This window comes from Nerophis ophidion, linkage group LG02, assembly GCF_033978795.1.
Source record: "Nerophis ophidion isolate RoL-2023_Sa linkage group LG02, RoL_Noph_v1.0, whole genome shotgun sequence".
Taxonomy (NCBI): Eukaryota; Metazoa; Chordata; class Actinopteri; order Syngnathiformes; family Syngnathidae; genus Nerophis; species Nerophis ophidion.
In genome coordinates this window covers 50,687,598-50,708,695 of record NC_084612.1, presented here as the reverse complement: position 1 = coordinate 50,708,695, position 21,098 = coordinate 50,687,598, and the positions used below count along the sequence as shown (strand labels likewise).

Genomic DNA, 21,098 nt, shown 5'->3' with positions numbered 1-21,098 from the left:
ATCTTCCAGCGTAGATCATTCAACACGCATTGTTCTTTCCATGCTTCTGTGACGCAGAAGTAACTCGGTCAGTTTAAGGCCCGCTCGTCTGCGTTCTCGGTGTCAAAGTGTCGCTCGGAACCGAATGACAGAGTGAGGGAAAGGAGTCAGGGCAGACCGGGACACGGGCTGAACCTAATGGAGGAGAGCAAGTACGGAGTTCTTGTCAGTCTCACTCATCTTCTGTGTGCCACTCATGAAATATTCCTCCCTTTTGTCCACCGCCACCTTTTCTCTCTCGCTTTTTTGCCCGTCTCTGGATTGTTTTTCCCTCCCGGCTTGTTTCTTCACCACAGGGGGCTCCGTCACGCCGACGAGGAGCTCATTAAAGAGGAGTAAACATGCCATGAGGAGACATCTGGACACGTGTCCCACCACGCCGCCGTCGCTCGCGCACAAAGAAATGTGAAGCACTCTCGCTCTTTGGAGCAGCCGAGACAGGAATCTCACATTCTGTCTTTAGGCTCCATGTCCTGAATTATGGAAGAAGAATTCAGGGGCACTCAAGTTATGTCTTCCGCTAACAAATGAACCCTCCACCCCTCTTCTCGTCTTCCAGAACAGAGTCGGTGGCGGAGAAGATGCTGACTAATTGGTTTGCCTTCCTGCTCCACAAATTTCTCAAGGTAAACAAAAAAACAAAAATGCTCACAACCAAGCAGCATAATGTTTGCATTTCCTTTGACAGATGTTCGGTCATTTATCCGGCCCACAATCGGGAAATTCTGTGATCCCAGTGCAGATGATACATTAAGTAAAAAAGTGGGAAACTCAAATGAATAATAATAGTACCACCTGTGCACTTATGTTTTGTATAAACCGTATTTTTAAGATTATAAGTCGCTCCGTAGTATAAATCGCTCCGGACGAAAATGCATATTAAAAAAAAAAATAAAATGTAAGTCACACAAGAGTATAAGTCACATTTTTTTGGGAAATGTACTTGATAAAATCCAACACCAAGAATAGATATTTGAAAGGCAATTTAAAATAAAGAATAGTGAACAACAGGCTGAATGAGTGTACGATATATGACGCATAAAAAACAAACTGAGACATTGATATACACCGAGTCTCTTACGTGAATGAGAGAAATAATATCATTTGAAATTTTACGGTAATTTGTTAAGGATTTCACACATAAATCGCTCCAGAGTATAAGTCGCACCCCCGGCCAAACTATGAAAAAAACTGTGACTTATAATTTGAAAATTACGGTATTGGCCATCAGTAAATAATTATTTGAGTGATGACTGAAAATGTGTCAGGCATTGATACATGTCCATGTCTGAATGTGTTTTCTTAGCTTTCACTCTGTACAAAGTAACAAACACAGGCAGAAATGTTGTAGGAATATTTTGGTCTGCGTAATGAGCTCATCAGTACGAGCCCAATTGAAAGTGTTAGAAAAAAAAAAAGACCTTTTTTTTTATACAACTTGGAAAAAAAACTTCACTTGAAGATGTTAAAGATTTATTGAAGTGCATTTTATCCTAACAGAGATTGGGAGTCCATCCATCTATCCATTTTCTACCGCTTATTCCCTTTGGGGTTGCGGGGGGCGCTGGTGCCTATCTCAGCTACAATCAGGCAGAAGGCAGGGTACACCCTAGACAAGTCGCCACCTCATCGCAGGGCCAACACAGATAGACAGACAACATTCACACTCACATTCACACACTAGGGCCAATTTAGTGTTGCCAGAGATTGGGAGTCAATTTAACTTATTTTAGCTAATTAAAGGGCTAAACGGTGGCAGATGGGTTAGTGCGTCTGCCTCACAATACGAAGGTCCTCAGTAGTCTGGGGTTCAATCCCGTGCTCGGGATCTTTCTGTGTGGAGATTGCGTGTCTTCTCCTTGAATGCGTGGCTTCCCTCCGGGTACTCCGGCTTCCTCCCACTTCCAAAGACATGCACCTGAGGATAGGTTGATTGGCAACACTAAATTGGCCCTAGTGTGTGAATGTGAGTGTGAATGTTGTCTGTCTATCTATGTTGGCCCTGTGATGAGGTGTCGAATTGTCCAGGGTGTACGCCGCCTTCCGCCCGATTGTAGCTGAGATAGGCACCAGCGCCCCCCGCGACCCCAAAAGGGAATAAGCGGTAGAAATGGATGGATGAATATATATATATATATATATATATATATATATATATATATATATATATATATATATATATATATATATATATTTACAAACTCCGTTTCCATATGAGTTGGGAAATTGTGTTAGATGTAAATATAAACGGAATACAATGATTTGCAAATCCTTTTCAACCCATATTCAGTTGAATGCACTATAAAGACAATATATTTGATATTCAAACTCATAAACTTTTTTTTTTTTGCAAATAATAATTAATTTTGAATTTCATGGCTGCAACACGTGCCAAAGTAGTTGGGAAACGGCATGTTCACCACTGTGTTAAATCACTTTTTCCTTTAACAACACTCAATAAATGTTTGGGAACTGAGGAAACTAATTGTTGAAGCTTTGAAAGTGGGATTATTTACCATTCTTTCTTGATGTACAGCTTAAGTTGTCCAACAGTTCTGGGTCTTGTTGTCATATTTTACGCTTCATAATGCGCCACACATTTTTGATGGGAGACAGGTCTGGACTGCAGGCGGGCCAGGAAACTACCCGCACTCTTTTACTACGAAGCCACGCTGTTGTAACATGTGGCTTGGCATTGTTTTGCTGAAATAAGCAGGAGCGTCCATGATACTGTTGCTTGGATGACAACATATGTTACTCCAAAACCTGTATGGAACATTCAGCATTAATGGTGCCTTCACAGATGTATAAGTTACCCATGCCTTGGCCACTAATACACCCCCATACCTTCACATATGTTGGCTTTTGAACTTTGCGTCTATAACAATCCGGATGTTTATTTTCCTCTTTTTCCGGAGGACACCACATCCACAGTTTCCAAATATAATTTGAAATGTGGACTCGTCAGTCCATCTTAGATGAGCCCGGACCCAGCGAAGCCGGCGACGTTCCTGGGTCTTGTTGATAAATGGCTTTTGCTTTGCAAAGTAGAGTTTTAATTTGCACTTACAGATGTAGCGACCAACTGTGGTTACTGACAGTGGTTTATGAGGTGTTCCTGAGCCCATGTGGTGATATCCTTTGCACACTGATGTCGGTTTTTGATGCAGTATCACCTGAGGGATCAAAGGTCCATAATACCATCGCTTACGTGCAGTGATTTATCCAGATTCTCTGAACCTTTTGATGATTTTACGGACCGTCGATGGTAAAATCCTTAAATTCCTTGCAATAGCTCGTTGAGAAATGTTGTTCTAAGACTGTTTGACAATTTGCTTACAAATTGGTGACCCTCGCTCCATCCTTGTTTGTGAATTACTTAGCATTTCATGGAAGCTGCTTTTATACCCAATCATGGCACCCACCTGTTCCCAATTAGCCTGCACACCTGTGGGATGTTACAAATAAGTGTTTGATGAACATTCCTCAACTTTATCTGTATTTATTGCCACCTTTCCCAACTTTTTTGTCCCCTGTTGCTGGCATCAAATTCTAAAGTTAATGATTATTTGCAAAAAAAAATAATGTTTATCAGTTTGATTATCAAATATGTTGTCTTTGTAGCATATTCAACTGAATATGGGCTGAACATGATTTGCAAATCATAGTATTCTGTTTATATTGACATCTAACACAATTTCCTAACTCATATGGAAACGGGGTTTGTATAATACTTGCATGTGTACGGCATGCAACTCGGCATCCAACGTAACATAAAGCCGATGAATATCGGCTGTTACGTTGGATGTTTTTATCCATCTTATTGTCTCACTTCATCTCTTTCCTTCCCCCCTCTCTCTCTCACACCTTGCCCTTCCCATCCCAAACCAAGGAGAGCGCTGGCGAGCCCCTCTTCATGCTGTTCTGTGCCATCAAACAGCAAATGGAGAAGGGACCCATAGACGCCATCACCGGCGAGGCGCGCTATTCCCTCAGTGAGGACAAACTCATCCGGCAGCAGACGGACTACAAGATACTGGTGAGTCACAGACACGCTATCTTCGTATTGCAATGACAGAGTGAGGTTCAAACTGTTGTAGTGGTACGCGGGCTCCACCTAGTTGTACGCCAATTAATCCCTTACTCAAATATTCAAACACAGTGTAACTGTTCAAACTTTGTGGCCAAAGATATTAAATGCGTCGCAAATTCCGGACTATAAGCCATTACTGGGTGTGGTGAAAAGTTTTTATTTAAAGATTATCTTCATTTCAATTATTTGGATCAAACAAGGGGCTTCACGGTGGCAGAGGGGTTAGTGCGTGTGCCTCACAATACGATGGTCCTGAGTAGTCTGGGGTTCAATCCCGGGCTCGGGATCTTTCTGTGTGGAGTTTGCATGTCCTCCCCGTGAAATGCGTGGGTTCCCTCCAGGTACTCCGGCTTCCTCCCACTTCCAAAGACATGCACCTGGGGATAGGTTGATTGGCAACACTAAATTGGCCCAAGTGTGTGAATGTGAGTGTGAATGTTGTCTGTCTATCTGTGATGGCCCTGTGATGAGGCGGCGCCTTGTCCAGGGTGTACGCCGCCTTCCGCCCGATTGTAGGTGAGATAGGCAACAGCGCCCCCCGCGACCACAAAGGGAATAAGCGGTAGAAATGGATGGATGGAGTCAAACAAGACTTTTAACACAAATATGATCCAGCTCTAGTACAAAGGCTTCTTCCTCCAGTTATGCTTACCAATATTAACGCAGACATGCGCCAACACAATGTTTTAGGGCAGAGCTGGGCAAATATTTTGACTCGGGGGCCATATTGAGAGAAAATAATGTGTCTGGGGGGGACACGCAAAATGTACATGAAAATAAAAGAGGGATTTACAATATTAACTATGAACAATAAAACACAAAATATTAAAAACATCTGAACGTCGCTCCTCTTTTACTTCTCAGACCAGCTCCTCGATAGTTGTGTGAATGCTCCAAAGCATTCCAACATTCTCCACTCTTCCTGGACATTCAAACTATCATTTTTCTAAGTTCAAAAAAACTCCAGGAATTCCCAGTTACCTCATTTTTCAAACCCTTCTTGGATCCTTTTTTCTGGCGACTACTCCTTCCATATTCTTCAACCCAAGTCAACCAACCCCTTCCTCTTAATAAGGTAAAATAACAAAGTTGTTTTTCCAACTTGAAAAATTCCCAGTTTTCCAGAAATTCCAGGAATTCCTTAATACCATTTCTCAATTAAAAATGTTACTACTTCAACATTTCTCGACCGATTAAAACAATTCCAACACCAACCATTTCAACTCATTCAGAACATTCAGGTCTTTTAAGATTTTTCAAAAAATTCCTGCTGTTTTGTAATTCCCAAATTTCCATGAAATTTCCATTGAAATCAATGGGACGTTTTTAAAAGTTCCATAATTCCCACATTTTTCATCCCCATTTTTCAAACCCTTCTAACTCCAAAATATTTAGTCTGTTCAAGCTTGTGTGCTCTCTTTAAACAATAAAAAATAAAAAATCCCCGCATTTCCAAGAATTCCCAGTTTTTATGGACATTTTCCTCATTCAAAATGTATTGGCCATTTTTCAAACTTCCACAATTCCGAACATTTTTCAACCGATTCAAACCATTCCACCTTCAACAACACATTCAACTTATCCTAGACATTCAAATTACCATTTTTCCACATTCAACAAATTTCCAGGAAATTCCCTTTTTTTCCACCTTTATTTCCAATCTTTTTTGTTTGACTACTCCTTTTTCTTTTTTCATCCCACTTCAACTGTTCCACCGTCAAACCATTTTTCTTAGTCCCGGTTTTCCCAAAATTCCGGGAATTCCACAATACACATCGGAGCATTCACACACTGTTATTACCTCTTTTTCTGCAGACATTGCTAGTTTTATTACTAGTTTACCTCTTCTTCTGCAGACATTACTGGTTTTATTACTAGTTTACCTCTTCTTCTGCAGACATTACTGGTTTTATTACTAGTTTACCTCTTCTTCTGCAGACATTACTAGTTCTATTACTAATTTCCCTCTGCCGCCATCTTAGTCACTGCTGTTGTGTCCTTGGGCAAGACTCTTTACCCACCTCCCCTCAGTGCCACCAACACTGCTTTAAATGTAACTTCGATATTGGGTTTAACTATGTAAAAGCGCTTTGAGTTTCTAGAGAAAAGCGCTATATAAATACAATTCACTTCACTTCACTTCACTATTCCTTCAGAAATTGCCTCATCTAGTAGTGTGTTTTTTACAACAAAGCAAAACACAACAAACATTTAACAAACAGCAAAAGATGAATGCAAAGTGTAATAAGCACCTACAATATGATACAATATCAATTTTATGCAGAAATGTTTTGTAAAAATGTGCTTTCGCATCTGTTTCCAACAAGTGTTTCGGGCTGGCTGCTCTGAAAAAACCCCCCGCCCACTCTGGTTTGTTCCTGGTCTGAGCTGCTGTGATGTGATAACTCCTATAACCATACTTGCCAACCTTGAGACCTCTGAATTAGGGAGATTGGGAGGTGGGGTATATTTTCAAGTATTTTCAAGTATCTATATATATGTGTATATATATGTGTATATATATATATATATATATATATATATATATATATATATATATATATATATGTATATATATTATATATATATATATATATATATATATATATATATATATATATATATAAATGATCCGTTCATGAATGAGTATATCCGTGGCCACCATGTTCCCTTCGAGCTGTCCTGGATAAACTGATATATTTTTTTTTTACAATCATTTTGGAACTTGCAAGCGTACTTCTTCTTCTTACTTGTCGTCGCCATGTCTCTTCTTCACTATTTTGCTTCTCTCTGTTATGTTTTTGGACATTACTACTTGCCGTAGTTTTGAAGCAATGCATGATGGGAATCCGGATGTTGTGTGTCAGTGTATCAATGTGCCGGCTGGAATAAACACACGCCGAGAAATAGCTGTGTGCCTGCCTACTTTATGGGTTATATATAAACCTATGGATAACGGAGACGTATATAATAGTGTCCTTTTTGGGTGAGAGAGGACACTAAACGCGGTGCCTTTAATGCACGCCCCAAATTTTGTTGTCTGGGTGGAAATCGGGAGAAATTTGGGAGAATGGTTGCCCCGGGAGATTTTCGGGAGGGGCACTGAAATAGTTCAAGACTTACGATCATTTAAAAACAGCACTGCTCATCAGAAAGGCGGCTACATTTTTGATGTTATAGGTCTAAAAAAATGATGGAAATGGTACGGCAGGCCGGATTGAAAATCTTAACGAGCCGCGTGTGGCCCGCGGGGCATATTTTGTTTTAGGTTTTGGTCTCCAGCAGCCTGGCCAATCAGAGCAGGTCATTAGCGCTTCAAAGAGTAATGCCGCTTCTTGCTCAAGGTCTGCTTTCCCTGCTCTGCAAAGCAAATGTACTTCCTGTTTGATGCCAGCCGACTCCTCACATGCTGCACAGTAAGTGAAGGACAAAGATACTGCAGGATTATAAGAGAAGCAAGCGAAGAGAAGAGAGAAAGAGAAAGTACATTTGATTATAGTTTGCTGCCAAGGTTAGTGAAAGCTGTCTGACATTTCAACAAGAATCACTTTCAATACAGACATAATGTCTGGGTTGTTTTTCTGCAGGAAATGTGTGGTTTGACAAAGCGAAGGTCACGTTTACATACTGGAGCTCACAAAGTGGATGAATTCATTACAAAAGAAAAAGAGTCATCAGTGGCTGAGTTGGCTTAAAGGGGAACTGCTCTTAATTTTTGAAACGTTGCCTTTCATCAACGATCCTTATGGGAGACAAGAAAACATGTTTGGGTTTTTTTGCATTCTCATTTGTAATAGTAGGCTCTTTCTAGGCGGCTAGCAATGGTGCTATGTTATTGTGAATGTTACTACATTGCACATATACTTACATCATGTAAATATTATATGTTATTATGAATGTTTCTACATTGCATATATACTTACATCATGTACATATTATATGTTATTATGAATGTTACTACATTGCATATATACTTACATCATGTAAATATGATGTTATTATAAATGTTACTACATTATATTTATACTTACATCATGTTTATAGTACATGTTATTATGAATGTTACATTCCATATTTACTTAGATCATGTATATATTATATGTTATTATGAATGTTACTACATGACATATATACTTACATCATGTATATGTTACACGTTATTATGAACGTTACTACATTACATGTATACTTACATCATATATATATTACATGTTATTATGAATGTTACTACAGTACATATATACTTACATCATGTATATACTACATGTTTTTATGAATGTTACTCAATGACATATACTTACATCATGTATATATTATGTTATTATGAATGTTATTACATTACATATATACTTACATCATGTATGTATTACTTGTTTTATGAACGTTACTACATGACATATATACTTACATCATGTGTATATTACATGTTACTACATTACATATATACTTGTATCATGTATGTATTACATGTTTTATGAATGTTACTACATTACACATACTTACACAATGAATGGAGTACATGTTATTATGAATGTTACATTGCATATATACTTACATAATATATATATTATATGTTATTATTAATGTTACTACCTTACACATATACTTACATCATGAATATATTACATGTTATTATGATTGTTATTACATATATACTTACATCATGTAAATATTACATGTTATTATGAAATTTACGACATTACATATATACTTAAATCATGTATGGATTAAATGTTATTATAAATGTTACTACATTACATATATACTTACATTGTGTATATTTTACATGTTATTATGAATGTTACATTACATATATACTTGCATCATGTATATATTACATGTTATTATGAATGTCACTACATTACACATATACTTACATCATGTATGTATTACTTGTTTTATTAAAGTTACTATATGACATATATACTTACATCATCTGTATATTACATGTTATTATGAATGTTACTACATTCCATATATACTTGTTTCATGTATATATTACATGTTATTATGAATGTTACATTACATATATACTTGCATCATGTATACAGTATATTACATGTTTTATGAATGTTACTACATTACACATACTTACACAATGAATAGAGTACATGTTATTATGAATGTTACATTACATATATACTTACATCATATAAATATTATATGTTATTATTAATGTTACTACATTACACATATACTTACATCATGTATATATTACATGTTATTATGATTGTTATTACATGTATACTTACATCATTTATATATTAAATGTTATTATGAATGCTACTACATTACATATATAATTCAATCATGTATATATTACATGTGATAGTGAATGTTACTACATTACATATATATTTACATCATGTAAATATTACATGTTATTATGAAATTCACGACATTACATATATACTTAAATCATGTATATATTAAATGTTATTATAAATGTTACTACATTACATATATACTTACATTGTGTATATATTATATGTTATTATGAATGTTACATTACATATATACATGCATCATGTATATGTTACATGTTTTTATGAATGTCACTACATTACACATATACTTACATCATGTACTGTATATCAGGGGTCGGGAACCTTTTTGGCCGAGAGAGCCATTAAAGCCAAATATTTTAAAATGTATTTCCGTGAGAGCCATATAAAAATGTTAACACTGAATACAACTAAATGCGTGCATTTTTAAGTAAGACCAACATTTTATAATGCGTTTCAGAATAACATCGTTATTCTGAAACCAACCATCCATCCATCCATTCATTTTCTACCGCTTGTCCCATTCAAATAATAAGGAACATGCTTCATACCATTAATGCGACTTCTCGAACAGGTGGGGTAGAAAATGGATAGATGGATTAAATTGCATGAGAATGTTGTATTTTTAACTCCAGCGCAATTATTCATTACTTATCGTGTTAAGCAATGTCAGCTAAGATTTATCTGAGAGCCAGATGCAGTCATCAAAAGAGCCACATCTGGCTCTAGAGCCATAGGTTCCCTACCCCTGATGTAAAATGTACATGTTATTATGAATGTTACATTACATATATACTTACATCATGTATATATTATATGTTATTATTAATGTTACTACATTACACATATACTTACTTCATGTATATATTACATGTTATTATGAATGTTACTACATATATACTTACATCATGTATATATTAAATGTTATTATAAATGTTACTACATTATATATATACTTAAATCATGTATGTATTACATGTTATTATAAATGTTAGATTACAAATATACTTACATCATGTACATATCGCATGCTATTATGAATGTTACTACATGACTTATATACTTACATCATGTTTATATTACATGTTATTATAAACATTACTACATTGCATATATACTTGCATCATGTATATATTGCATGTTATTATGAATGTTACTAAATTACAAATACAATTACATTGTGTAAATATTACATTTTATTATGAAATTTACGACATTACATATATACTTACATCATGTATATTTTAAATGTTATTATACATGTTACTACATTACATATATACTTACATAATGTATATATTACATGTTATTATGAATGTTACATTACATATATACTTGCATCATGTATATATTACATGTTTTTATGAATGTTACTACATTACACAAATACTTACATGATGTATATAGTACATGCTATTATGAATGTTACATTACATATATACTTACATCATGTATGTATTACAAGTTTTATGAATGTGACTATATGACATATACTTACATCATGTATGTATTGCATGTTATTATGAATGCTACTACATTACATATATACTTACATCATGTATGCATTACATGTTTTTACAAATGTTACTACATTACATATATACTTGCATCATGTATATATTACATGTTTTATGAATGTTACTACATTACACATACTTACACAATGAATAGAGTACACGTTATTATGAATGTTACATTACATATATACTTACATAGGGACGGTGTGGCGCAGTGGGAGAGTGTCCGTGCGCAACCCGAGGGTCTCTGGTTCAAATCCCACCTAGTACCAACCTCGTCACGTCCGTTGTGTCCTGAGCAAGACACTTCACCCTTGCTCCTGATGGGTGCTGGTTGGCGCCTTGAATGGCAGCTCCCTCCATCAGTGTGTGAATGTGTGTGTGAATGGGTAAATGTGGAAGTAGTGTCAAAGCGCTTTGAGTACCTTGAAGGTAAAAAAGCGCTATACAAGTACAACCCATTTATCATTACATATATACTTAAATCATGTACATATTACATGTTATTATAAATGTGAGATTACCTATATACTTACATCATGTACATATCACATGCTATTATGAATGTTACTACATGACTTATATACTTACATCATGTTTATATTACATGTTATTGTAAACATTACTACATTGCATATATACTTGCATCATGTATATATTACATGTTATTATGAATGTTACTAAATTACAATTACAATTACATCATGTAAATATTATATTTTATTATGAAATTTACAACATTACATATATACTTACATCATGTATATTTCAAATGTTATTATACATGTTACTACATTACATATATACTTACATAATGTATATATTACATGTTATTATGAATGTTACATTACATATATACTTGCATCATGTATATATTACATGTTTTTATGAATGTTACTACATTACACAAATACTTACATCATGTATATAGTACATGCTATTATGAATGTTACATTACATACATACTTACATCATGTATGTATTACATGTTTTATGAATGTGGTTTTATGACATATACTTACATCATGTATGTATTACATGTTATTATGAATGCTACTCCATTACATATATACTTACATCATGTATGTATTACATGTTTTTACAAATGTTACTACATTACATATATACTTACATCATGTATGTATTACATGTTTTTACAAATGTTACTACATTACATATATACTTGCATCATGTATACATCACATGTTATTATGAATGTTACTGAAGTACAAATATATTTACATCATGTAAATATTACATGTTATTATGAAATTTACTACATTACATATAAACACACATCATGTATATATTACATGTTATTATGAATGTTACATTACATATATACTTGCATCATGTATATATTACATGTTATTATGAATGTTACTACATTACACAAATACTTACATCATGTATATATTACATGTTATTATGAATGTTACGACATTACATATATACGTACATGCATATAGGAGTGCTTTATTGGCTAAAAAAAGCGACTCTCATTGATTCCATTGTTAGCTGAATTTTGCTAAAGCTTGTTTACAAGTTAGAATGCATAAAAAAATACATAAAGATTATGAATGATGGGAAAAATTCTAAAAAAAAAAAAGCAGTTTTTGTGTAATCATTCAGAAAGGTTTTAGTCCCCATGAAGCGGTCTGAAGGGTAGCTTAATATCAGGCTGCCTGTTCCGCCACTGGACCGTCAGCACGACTTCTCCCTGAGGCTTAGAGTTCCATCCTATGACAAGATGACAGCTCTGTGATCGCAGTGTCAGGCAGCGGCAGAGTGTCTCATTACTTGTTTAAAGCCGCATCCCGTAGGTGTGAAATTACATTTCGGCCCCAGAGCCTCTCCGGCGGGACGCAGCCTGGAGAGAGTGACTCAGGAAAAGGACTTAGCTGGCAGGTAACATTCCTCTCTTCTGTGTGTCCCAGACTCTGAGCTGCGTGAACCCCGACAACGAGAACAGTCCCGAGATCACTGTCAAGGTGCTCAACTGCGACACCATCAACCAGGTGAAGGAAAAGATCCTGGACGCAGTCTACAAGAACATGCCCTGCTCTCAGCGGCCCCGGGCTGCTGACATGGACCTGGGTGAGGCTGCCGTCATCCACACAAGTTAAAAAGTTCAAGTACCCATGACTGTTTAAAGCCGCATCCCACACTAGGTGTGGCGAAGTTCAATCAATCAATCAATGTTTACTTATATAGCCCTAAATCACTAGTGTCTCAAAGGGCTGCACAGACCACCACGACATCCTCGGTAGGCCCACATAAGGGCAAGGAAAACTCACACCCAGTGGGACATCGGTGACAATAATGACCCAGTGGGACGTCGGTGACAATGATGACTATGAGAACCTTAGAGAGGAGGAAAGCAATGGATGTCGAGCGGGTCTAACATGATACTGTGAAAGTTCAATCCACAATGGATCCAACACAGTCGCGAGAGTCCAGTCCAAAGCGGATCCAACACAGCAGCGAGAGTCCCGTTCACAGCGGAGCCAGCAGGAAACCATCCCAAGCGGAGGCGGATTAGCAGCGCAGAGATGTCCCCAGCCGATACACAGGAGAGCAGTACATGGCCACCGGATCGGACCGGACCCCCTCCACAAGGGAGAGTGGGACATAGAAGAAAAAGAAAAGAAACGGCAGATCAACTGGTCTAAAAAGGGAGTCTATTTAAAGGCTAGAGTATACAAATGAGTTTTAAGGTGAGACTTAAATGCTTCTACTGAGGTGGCATCGCAAACTGTTACCGGGAGGGTACTCCAGAGTACTGGAGCCCGAACGGAAAACGCTCTATAGCCCGCAGACTATTTTTGGGCTTTGGGAATCACTAATAAGCCGGAGTCCTTTGAACGCAGATTTCTTGCCGGGACATATGGTACAATACAATCGGCAAGGTAGGATGGAGCTAGACCGTGTAGTATTTTATACGTAAGTAGTAAAACCTTAAAGTCACATCTTAAGTGCACAGGAAGCCAGTGCAGGTGAGCCAGTACAGGCGTAATGTGATCAAACTTTCTTGTTCTTGTCAAAAGTCTAGCAGTCGCATTTTGTACCAACTGTAATCTTTTAATGCTAGACATGGGGAGACCCGAAAATAATACGTTACAGTAGTTGAGGCGAGACGTAACAAACGCATGGATAATGATCTCAGCGTCTTTAGTGGACAGAATGGAGCGAATTTTAGCGATGTTACGGAGATGAAAGAAGGCCGTTTTAGTAACGCTTTTAATGTGTGCCTCAAAGGAGAGAGTTGGGTCGAGGATAATACCCAGATTCTTTACCGTGTCGCCTTGTTTAATTGTTTGGTTGTCAAATGTTAGAGTTGTATTATTAAATAGAGTTCGGTGTCTAGCAGGACCGATAATCAGCATTTCCGTTTTTTTGGCGTTGAGTTGCAAAAACTTAGCTGACATCCATTGTTTAATTTCATTAAGACACGCCTCCAGCTGACTACAATCCGGCGTGTTGGTCAGCTTTAGGGGCATGTAGAGTTGGGTGTCATCAGCATAACAGTGAAAGCTAATACCGTATTTGCGTATGATGTCACCTAGCGGCAACATGTAGATGCTGAAGAGTGCAGGGCCAAGGACCGAACCCTGGGGAACTCCACACGTTACCTTAACGTAGTCCGAGGTCACATTGTTATGGGAGACACACTGCATCCTATCAGTAAGATAAGAGTTAAACCAAGACAGGGCTAAGTCTGACATACCAATTCGTGTTTTGATACGTTCTAATAAAATATTATGATCGACGGTATCGAAAGCAGCGCTAAGATCGAGGAGCAGCAACATAGATGACGCATCAGAATCCATCGTTAGCAATAGATCATTAGTCATTTTTGCGAGGGCTGTGTCCGTGGAGTGATTTGCCCTGAAACCGGATTGAAAGGTTTCACATAGATTGTTAGACGCTAAGTGTTCATTTAACTGCTCCGCAACAATTTTTTCAAGGATTTTTGAAATAAAGGGAAGGTGAGACACCGGTCGGTAGTTTACCATGAGGTCAGGATCGAGGTTAGGTCTTTTAAGGAGAGGATGAATAACCGCTTTTTTGAATACTAAGGGAGCAGTGCCCGAGGAGAGTGATAAGTTTATAATATTTAGCACTGATGGACCTAATAATACAAAGAGCTCCTTGATCAGTTTCCCAGGAAGAGGGTCAAGTAAACATGTTGTCTGTTTTATTCCATTTACACGTTGTAACAATTCCTCTAATGTTATTTCCTCAAAACGAGAGAAACTATTTTGGAGGGCAGTATCCGCCGTATATACAATCGTGTCAGTGTTAATAGAACCCCGTTGTAGCTGGGACGCATTGTCTTTAATCTCCTTTCTAATGACTTCAATTTTCTTACTAAAGAATTGCATAAAGTCATCAGCTGAGTGGGTTGAGCTACTGGAAGGGGTCCCTTGTTGGGTTAGCGATGCTACCGTACTAAACAAAAATTTAGGATCGTTTTTATTACGGTGGATGAGATTTGAGTAATATTTAGCTTTAGCTAAGGTAAGCATGCGTTTATGAGTTATTAAACCATCACTCCATGCTTGATGGTGCACCTCAAGTTTAGTCGTGCGCCATTTGCGTTCCAGCTTTCTACATAATAATTTCTGAGCTCTAGTTTCTTCTGTAAACCACGGGGTGCGCTTTTTTGGAGCCTTTTTTAACTTTAGCGGTGCTATGTTATCAATGGTTTCGCGCAGGGCGTCGTTAAAGTTGTTAGTGAGGTTATCAATAGAGCCCACATACTTTGGGAATGGTGCCATTACCGAGGGCAGTAGGTCAGCAAGAGTTGTCGTTGTGGCTGTATTAATGTTGCGGCTGCTATAGCAGTTATTATTATTATTAGTTTGACGAACATGCGTCTGAACCTCGAATTTTATAAGGTAATGATCGGACAATACTTTAGTATACGGGAGTATCTTAACTTTGGAAACGGTGATACCCCTGACAAGCACTAGGTCTATCGTATTACCGTTGCGATGCGTGGGTTCATTTATTATTTGTGTGAGACCACAGCTATCAATTACAGTCTGGAGCGCTACGCACGGTGGGTCCGATGGGGTATTCATATGGATATTAAAGTCCCCCATTATGATTATATTATCGGCGTGTGTCACTAGATCAGCAACGAACTCTGAGAATTCATTGATAAAGTCCGAATAGGGCCCTGGGGGGCGGTAGATAGCAGCCAGGTGTAGAGGCAGTGGTGTGACAGACCTCATAGTAAGCACCTCAAACGATTTATATTTATTATTTATGTTAGGACTAAGGTCAAAGTTTTCGTTGTATATTAGTGCGACTCCCCCACCCCTTTTAAGCGGACGGGCAATATGCGCATGTGTAAAGTTAGGAGGACATGCCTCATTTAGCGCAAAAAAGTCGTTTGGTTTAAGCCAGGTTTCGCTGAGACCGATGACGTTAAGATTGTTGTCTCTGATAATATCATTAACTAACAATGTTTTAGGAGACAATGATCTTATGTTTAAAAAACCTATATTATAGGTAGTGGGCTGTTTTAGGGAGTTTTTGATCAAATTATCCGTAGTAGCAATATTAATAATGTTGTGTTTATTATGCCCAGTGCATTTAGTATAGTTACGACCATATCTAGGAATTGATACGACAGGAATTTTCCGATTGTTTGATTGTTGCTTTGATAAACTGCACGCATCATGGTTAGCCACCTTAGTAACGGGAATTTTCCGATTGTTTGTTTGTTGCTTTGATAAACTGCACGCATCATAGTTAGCCACCTCAAACACTCAAAGCAGAAAAACTTGTTCTAATTTAAATGACTCCTTACCCAGACCAGTAGTCTCGCATTTTCCATTTAAATCCGTCTTCAGAATGGAGGGAAGTGGTGTTCTGTGGGGATTAGCCTTCTGCTTTGTTTTTAGCCCCGCTCGGCATCCGCGTTTCCGATCACACCGCTGGCGTCTGCTCCGTAGACGGCCCCCGCTGCTACTAGACTCCCCTGCTTCACAGGCCGCTGGATGTGGCCGCCGACGTATTCCCATGCTAGTTAGCACGTTTGGCACACACGCGTCTATCAGTCCAAAACGGCCCGATATGTCCACATCCAGAAGTGTCTGGCGGTCGTACGTGATCACGGAGTGACCATGATGTGAGCCAGCCATAAAGTTTGTAGAATTGTCCGGTATTTCTGCCAAATGTTCCATCTTTAGCAGGAGCTCCGCAATGTTGCAGCCCGTCCGGGCGCCGCCATCTTGGAATCAAGTTATATATATATATATATATATATATATATATATATATATATATATATATATATATATATATATATATATATATATATATATATATATATATATATGTATGTATATATATATATATATATATGTATATATATATATATATATATATATATATATATATATATATATATATATATATCTTCCCTGGGCGAGAGGGGAAGTCGGCCACGGCCATCTGACTCCTGACTCCCCGGCCTGTGGACCACCCGGAAACTATAGGGCTGTAGCGCAAGGTACCACCGGGTGATCCTCGCGTTAGCATCCCTCATGCGGTGGAGCCACTGGAGCGGTTTGTGGTCCGAATAGAGGCTGAAGGCGCGCCCTAACAGGTAGTAACGGAGGGCCCCGACCGCCCACCGGATGGCGAGGAACTCCATCTCCACCGTGCTGTACCTCGCCTCCCGGTCCGACAGCTTACGGCGGAGATATAATACGGGGCGGTCGACCCCCTCCACCTGTTGGTACAGTACCGCCCTTATCCCCCGACTTGATGTGTCTGCCTGCAGACAGAAAGGGATGTCAAAATTAGGCGTGTCCAGCACCGGCTCCTCACAAAGTGCTTTTTTCACCTTCTCAAATCCCTGCTGGCACTGCTCCGTCCACTGGACCAGTTCGGGAGCACCCTTTCGGGTGAGGTCAGTTAATGGGCCAGTCTAATCCGCAAACCGCGGAATGAACCTCCGGTAGTACCCTGCCAGTCCCAAGAACTGCCTCACCTATTTTTTTGTCTTGGGAGGTGGACAGGCTGCGATCGCCGCCGTTTTGTCCACCTGCGGCCGCACCTGCCCCCCCCCCCCAAGTGGTACCCCAGATACTGTACCTCCCTCCGTCCAACCGCGCACTTCGCCGGGTTGGCAGTGAGCCCTGCCCGCCTCAGGGACTCGAGCACCGCCCCCACCCGCTGCATGTGTTGTTCCCAGCTGTCACTCTGGATGATTATATCATCCAGGTACTCAGCCACGTATGCAGCCTGGGGCCACAGCACCCGGTCCATGAGACGCTGGAACGTGGCAGGCGCACCGAACAAGCCGAACGGAAGTGTCACGAACTGGTACAAACCGTCCGGAGTGGAGAAGGCCGTTTTTTCCCTGGACTCTGGTGATAAGGGAATCTGCCAGTAGCCCTTGGTTAAATCCAGCGTGGTTGACGGATGAGATTCGTGCGGCCGGGCCGCGAGGAGAACACATCAGAAAAGCGCCGCTGTAACTCAGCTACCTCCACCCGCTGTGCCAATGTGAGCTGGTTGTCACAGTAAAGTGGAGGAGTTGGTCCAGAGTGCGGGACCTCTTCTCCCACCCCTCTTCTGCACCAAAAAGGAAATCATGTACCGCAGATTACACAACATCAAATAATATTATTTACCTCATTCGTGGAAGAGACCAAGAATATGTCAGCAATCGTCACACACACATCAGCAATCGTCACATACATGTAAACCAATAAGAATTCGGCGGGGTATGGTCATGGCAGAAGTGCATTGTGGGTCATGGAATGCTAACTGCTATATGCTACTGCCGTAGCTATTAAAGTGGATAATTTCATCGTTGGCGGTAACTTATAAAAACTGAGAAGAGCTGAACAAAAATTGGACCGAAAAGGAAATCATGTACTGCAGGTTACAAGCTGGACGTAGTGAAATATGCAGCAGAAAACGACAAGAGGAAGCGGCGCATACCTTTTGAATTGGCAGAGTTGTTAAGAAGCGACATCAAGGAAGAAGAATTCATCGGATTTATCGATTAGGAGTGACAGATTGTTTGGAAAACGTATAGCATGTTCTATATGTTATAGTTATTTGTATGACTCTTACCATAATATGTTACGTTAACATACCAGGCACGTTTTCAGTTGGTTATTTACATGTATTCAGCCTGTTGTTCACTATTCTTTATGTATCTTAAATTGCCTTTCACATTTCTATTCTTGGTGTTGGATTTTATCAAATAAATTTCCCCCAAAAATGCGACTTATACTCCAGTGCGACGTATATATGTTTTTTTCCTTATTTATTATGCATTTTCGGCCGGTGCGACGTATACTCTGGATCGACTTATAATCGGAAAAATACAGTTGTTACCGCCGAAAATAATGGCGTTACAGTAACGCGTTAATTTGTAACGCGTTGGTCCCAACACTGATAGTCTGTAGGTGTATACAATTTCTATTAAAAAAAGCTAAATAGGTGTGAATATGTTTAAAGGTACATAGTAAGTAGTAACGCTATGGACGGCTAGAAGATGGAACTTGTACTTGTGGTTGAAAGCTTAGTGTTATCAGAGGGGCAATGCAGCACCTGCAGTGAGAAAACTCGTCCAAAAGATGGCGCCAAAGCACAAACAACAACACAACTTACCAGAGTCATTTGCAGTGAAGAAAAACCCATATTAGCCGCACAATTTTGTAAGACGCAGGGTTCAAAGCGTAGGAAAAAATAGCATGTTACGGACTGGAATTTACAATACCACTCATAAGATAATACATATTTCTAGATTGTTTTTTATGTTATTGTTGCACACCACAATAGGTTTTTAGAGGCAAAGCTAATCATCTGGGGGAACGTGTGGTGCATATAACACCACAACTCAGCAACTGCTATGATGCAAAATGGGAAATAAGTGGACTTAAAAATTGGACAAGGTGAGTCCACGAGGAGCGGAAGGCGACACATTCTTTATTGACGTGTTCTCCCTACAGAGTGGCGGCAGGGCAGGACGGCTCGCGTGGTCCTTCAGGACGAAGACATCACCACCAAGATCGAGGGCGACTGGAAGAGGCTCAACACGCTGCTGCACTACCAGGTGGGCAAGAAACCGAGCACAGTCTTTGGCTCAAGCCTTTTAATGAGCAGCTCAAGGGCATCACAACCACAGAATACGAACACTGACAAGCTCCATGCTGAACTTGCATATACCCACAGCACCTCACTTTTTCCACATAGAACACATAATTTTTTGTCCTCGAAATTCTACACACAAATACCCTATAATTAAAACGTAAAAGTTTTTTTTAAGAAAAACTAAGAAATGACATGTACATAAGTATTCAGACCCTTTGCAAAATACTTTGTTGATGCACATTTGGCAGGGAGTATTTTTCAATACGATTTCGCAAGCTGGGCACACCTATTTTTCGGCACTTTCTCTCATTCCTCTTTGCAGCACCTCTCAAGCGCCATCAGGTTGGATGAGAAGTGTTTCTATCCAGAATGTCTATGTACATTGCTGCATTCATCTTTCCCTTTATCCTGACTAGTTCCCAGATAAAAGCACACCACTTTTTGGACTGGTGATGAGCGTGCCTGGTTTCCTCCAAACATGATACCTGGCATTCACGCCAAAGACTTCAATCTTTGTCTCATCAGACCAGAGGATTTAGTTTCTCATGGTTCCAAATCATGTCCAACCAACTGAATTTACCACTGGTGGAATCCAATTAAGCTGTAGAAACATCTCATGGATGATCAGTTGAAACAGGATGCACCTGAGAACATTTGTGAGCTTCATGGCAAAGGCTGTGAATACTTACGTACATGGGATTTCTTAGTTTTTTATTTTTACTAAATAAGCAAATATTTCTAAAAAAATAATAATAAAAAATTGCTTTGTAATGATGGGGTATTGTGTGTAGAATTTTGAGAATATTTTTTTTCTTCCCCATTTTGGAATAAAGCTGTAACATGAGGAAATGTGTATAAAGTGAAGCCCTGGGAATAATTATATATATGGGATTATATAGTTTTTTTGTTTTTAATACATTTGTAAACATTTTTAAAACCTACTTTTTTACATGTTACATGTTTTTTACACATTTAAATGTTTTTACAAAAACATTTATTTTTTCCATTATGGAATAAGGCTGTAAACAAGAAAAT

At 38.7% G+C, this 21,098-nt stretch overlaps 1 protein-coding gene across 1 annotated transcript in view; it reads left to right on the top strand.

Annotated features, from left to right (window-relative positions):
• The window catches only part of LOC133542108 (plexin-A2-like), a 372,047-nt gene that overhangs the window by 329,076 nt on the left and 21,873 nt on the right, over positions 1-21,098 (top strand). Inside the window, exons 23-26 of the mRNA XM_061885956.1 lie at positions 599-665; positions 3,932-4,078; positions 12,872-13,031; positions 19,922-20,025. Coding sequence (XP_061741940.1) covers positions 599-665; positions 3,932-4,078; positions 12,872-13,031; positions 19,922-20,025 — 478 coding nt within the window. The remainder of the gene's footprint in view (positions 1-598; positions 666-3,931; positions 4,079-12,871; positions 13,032-19,921; positions 20,026-21,098) is intronic.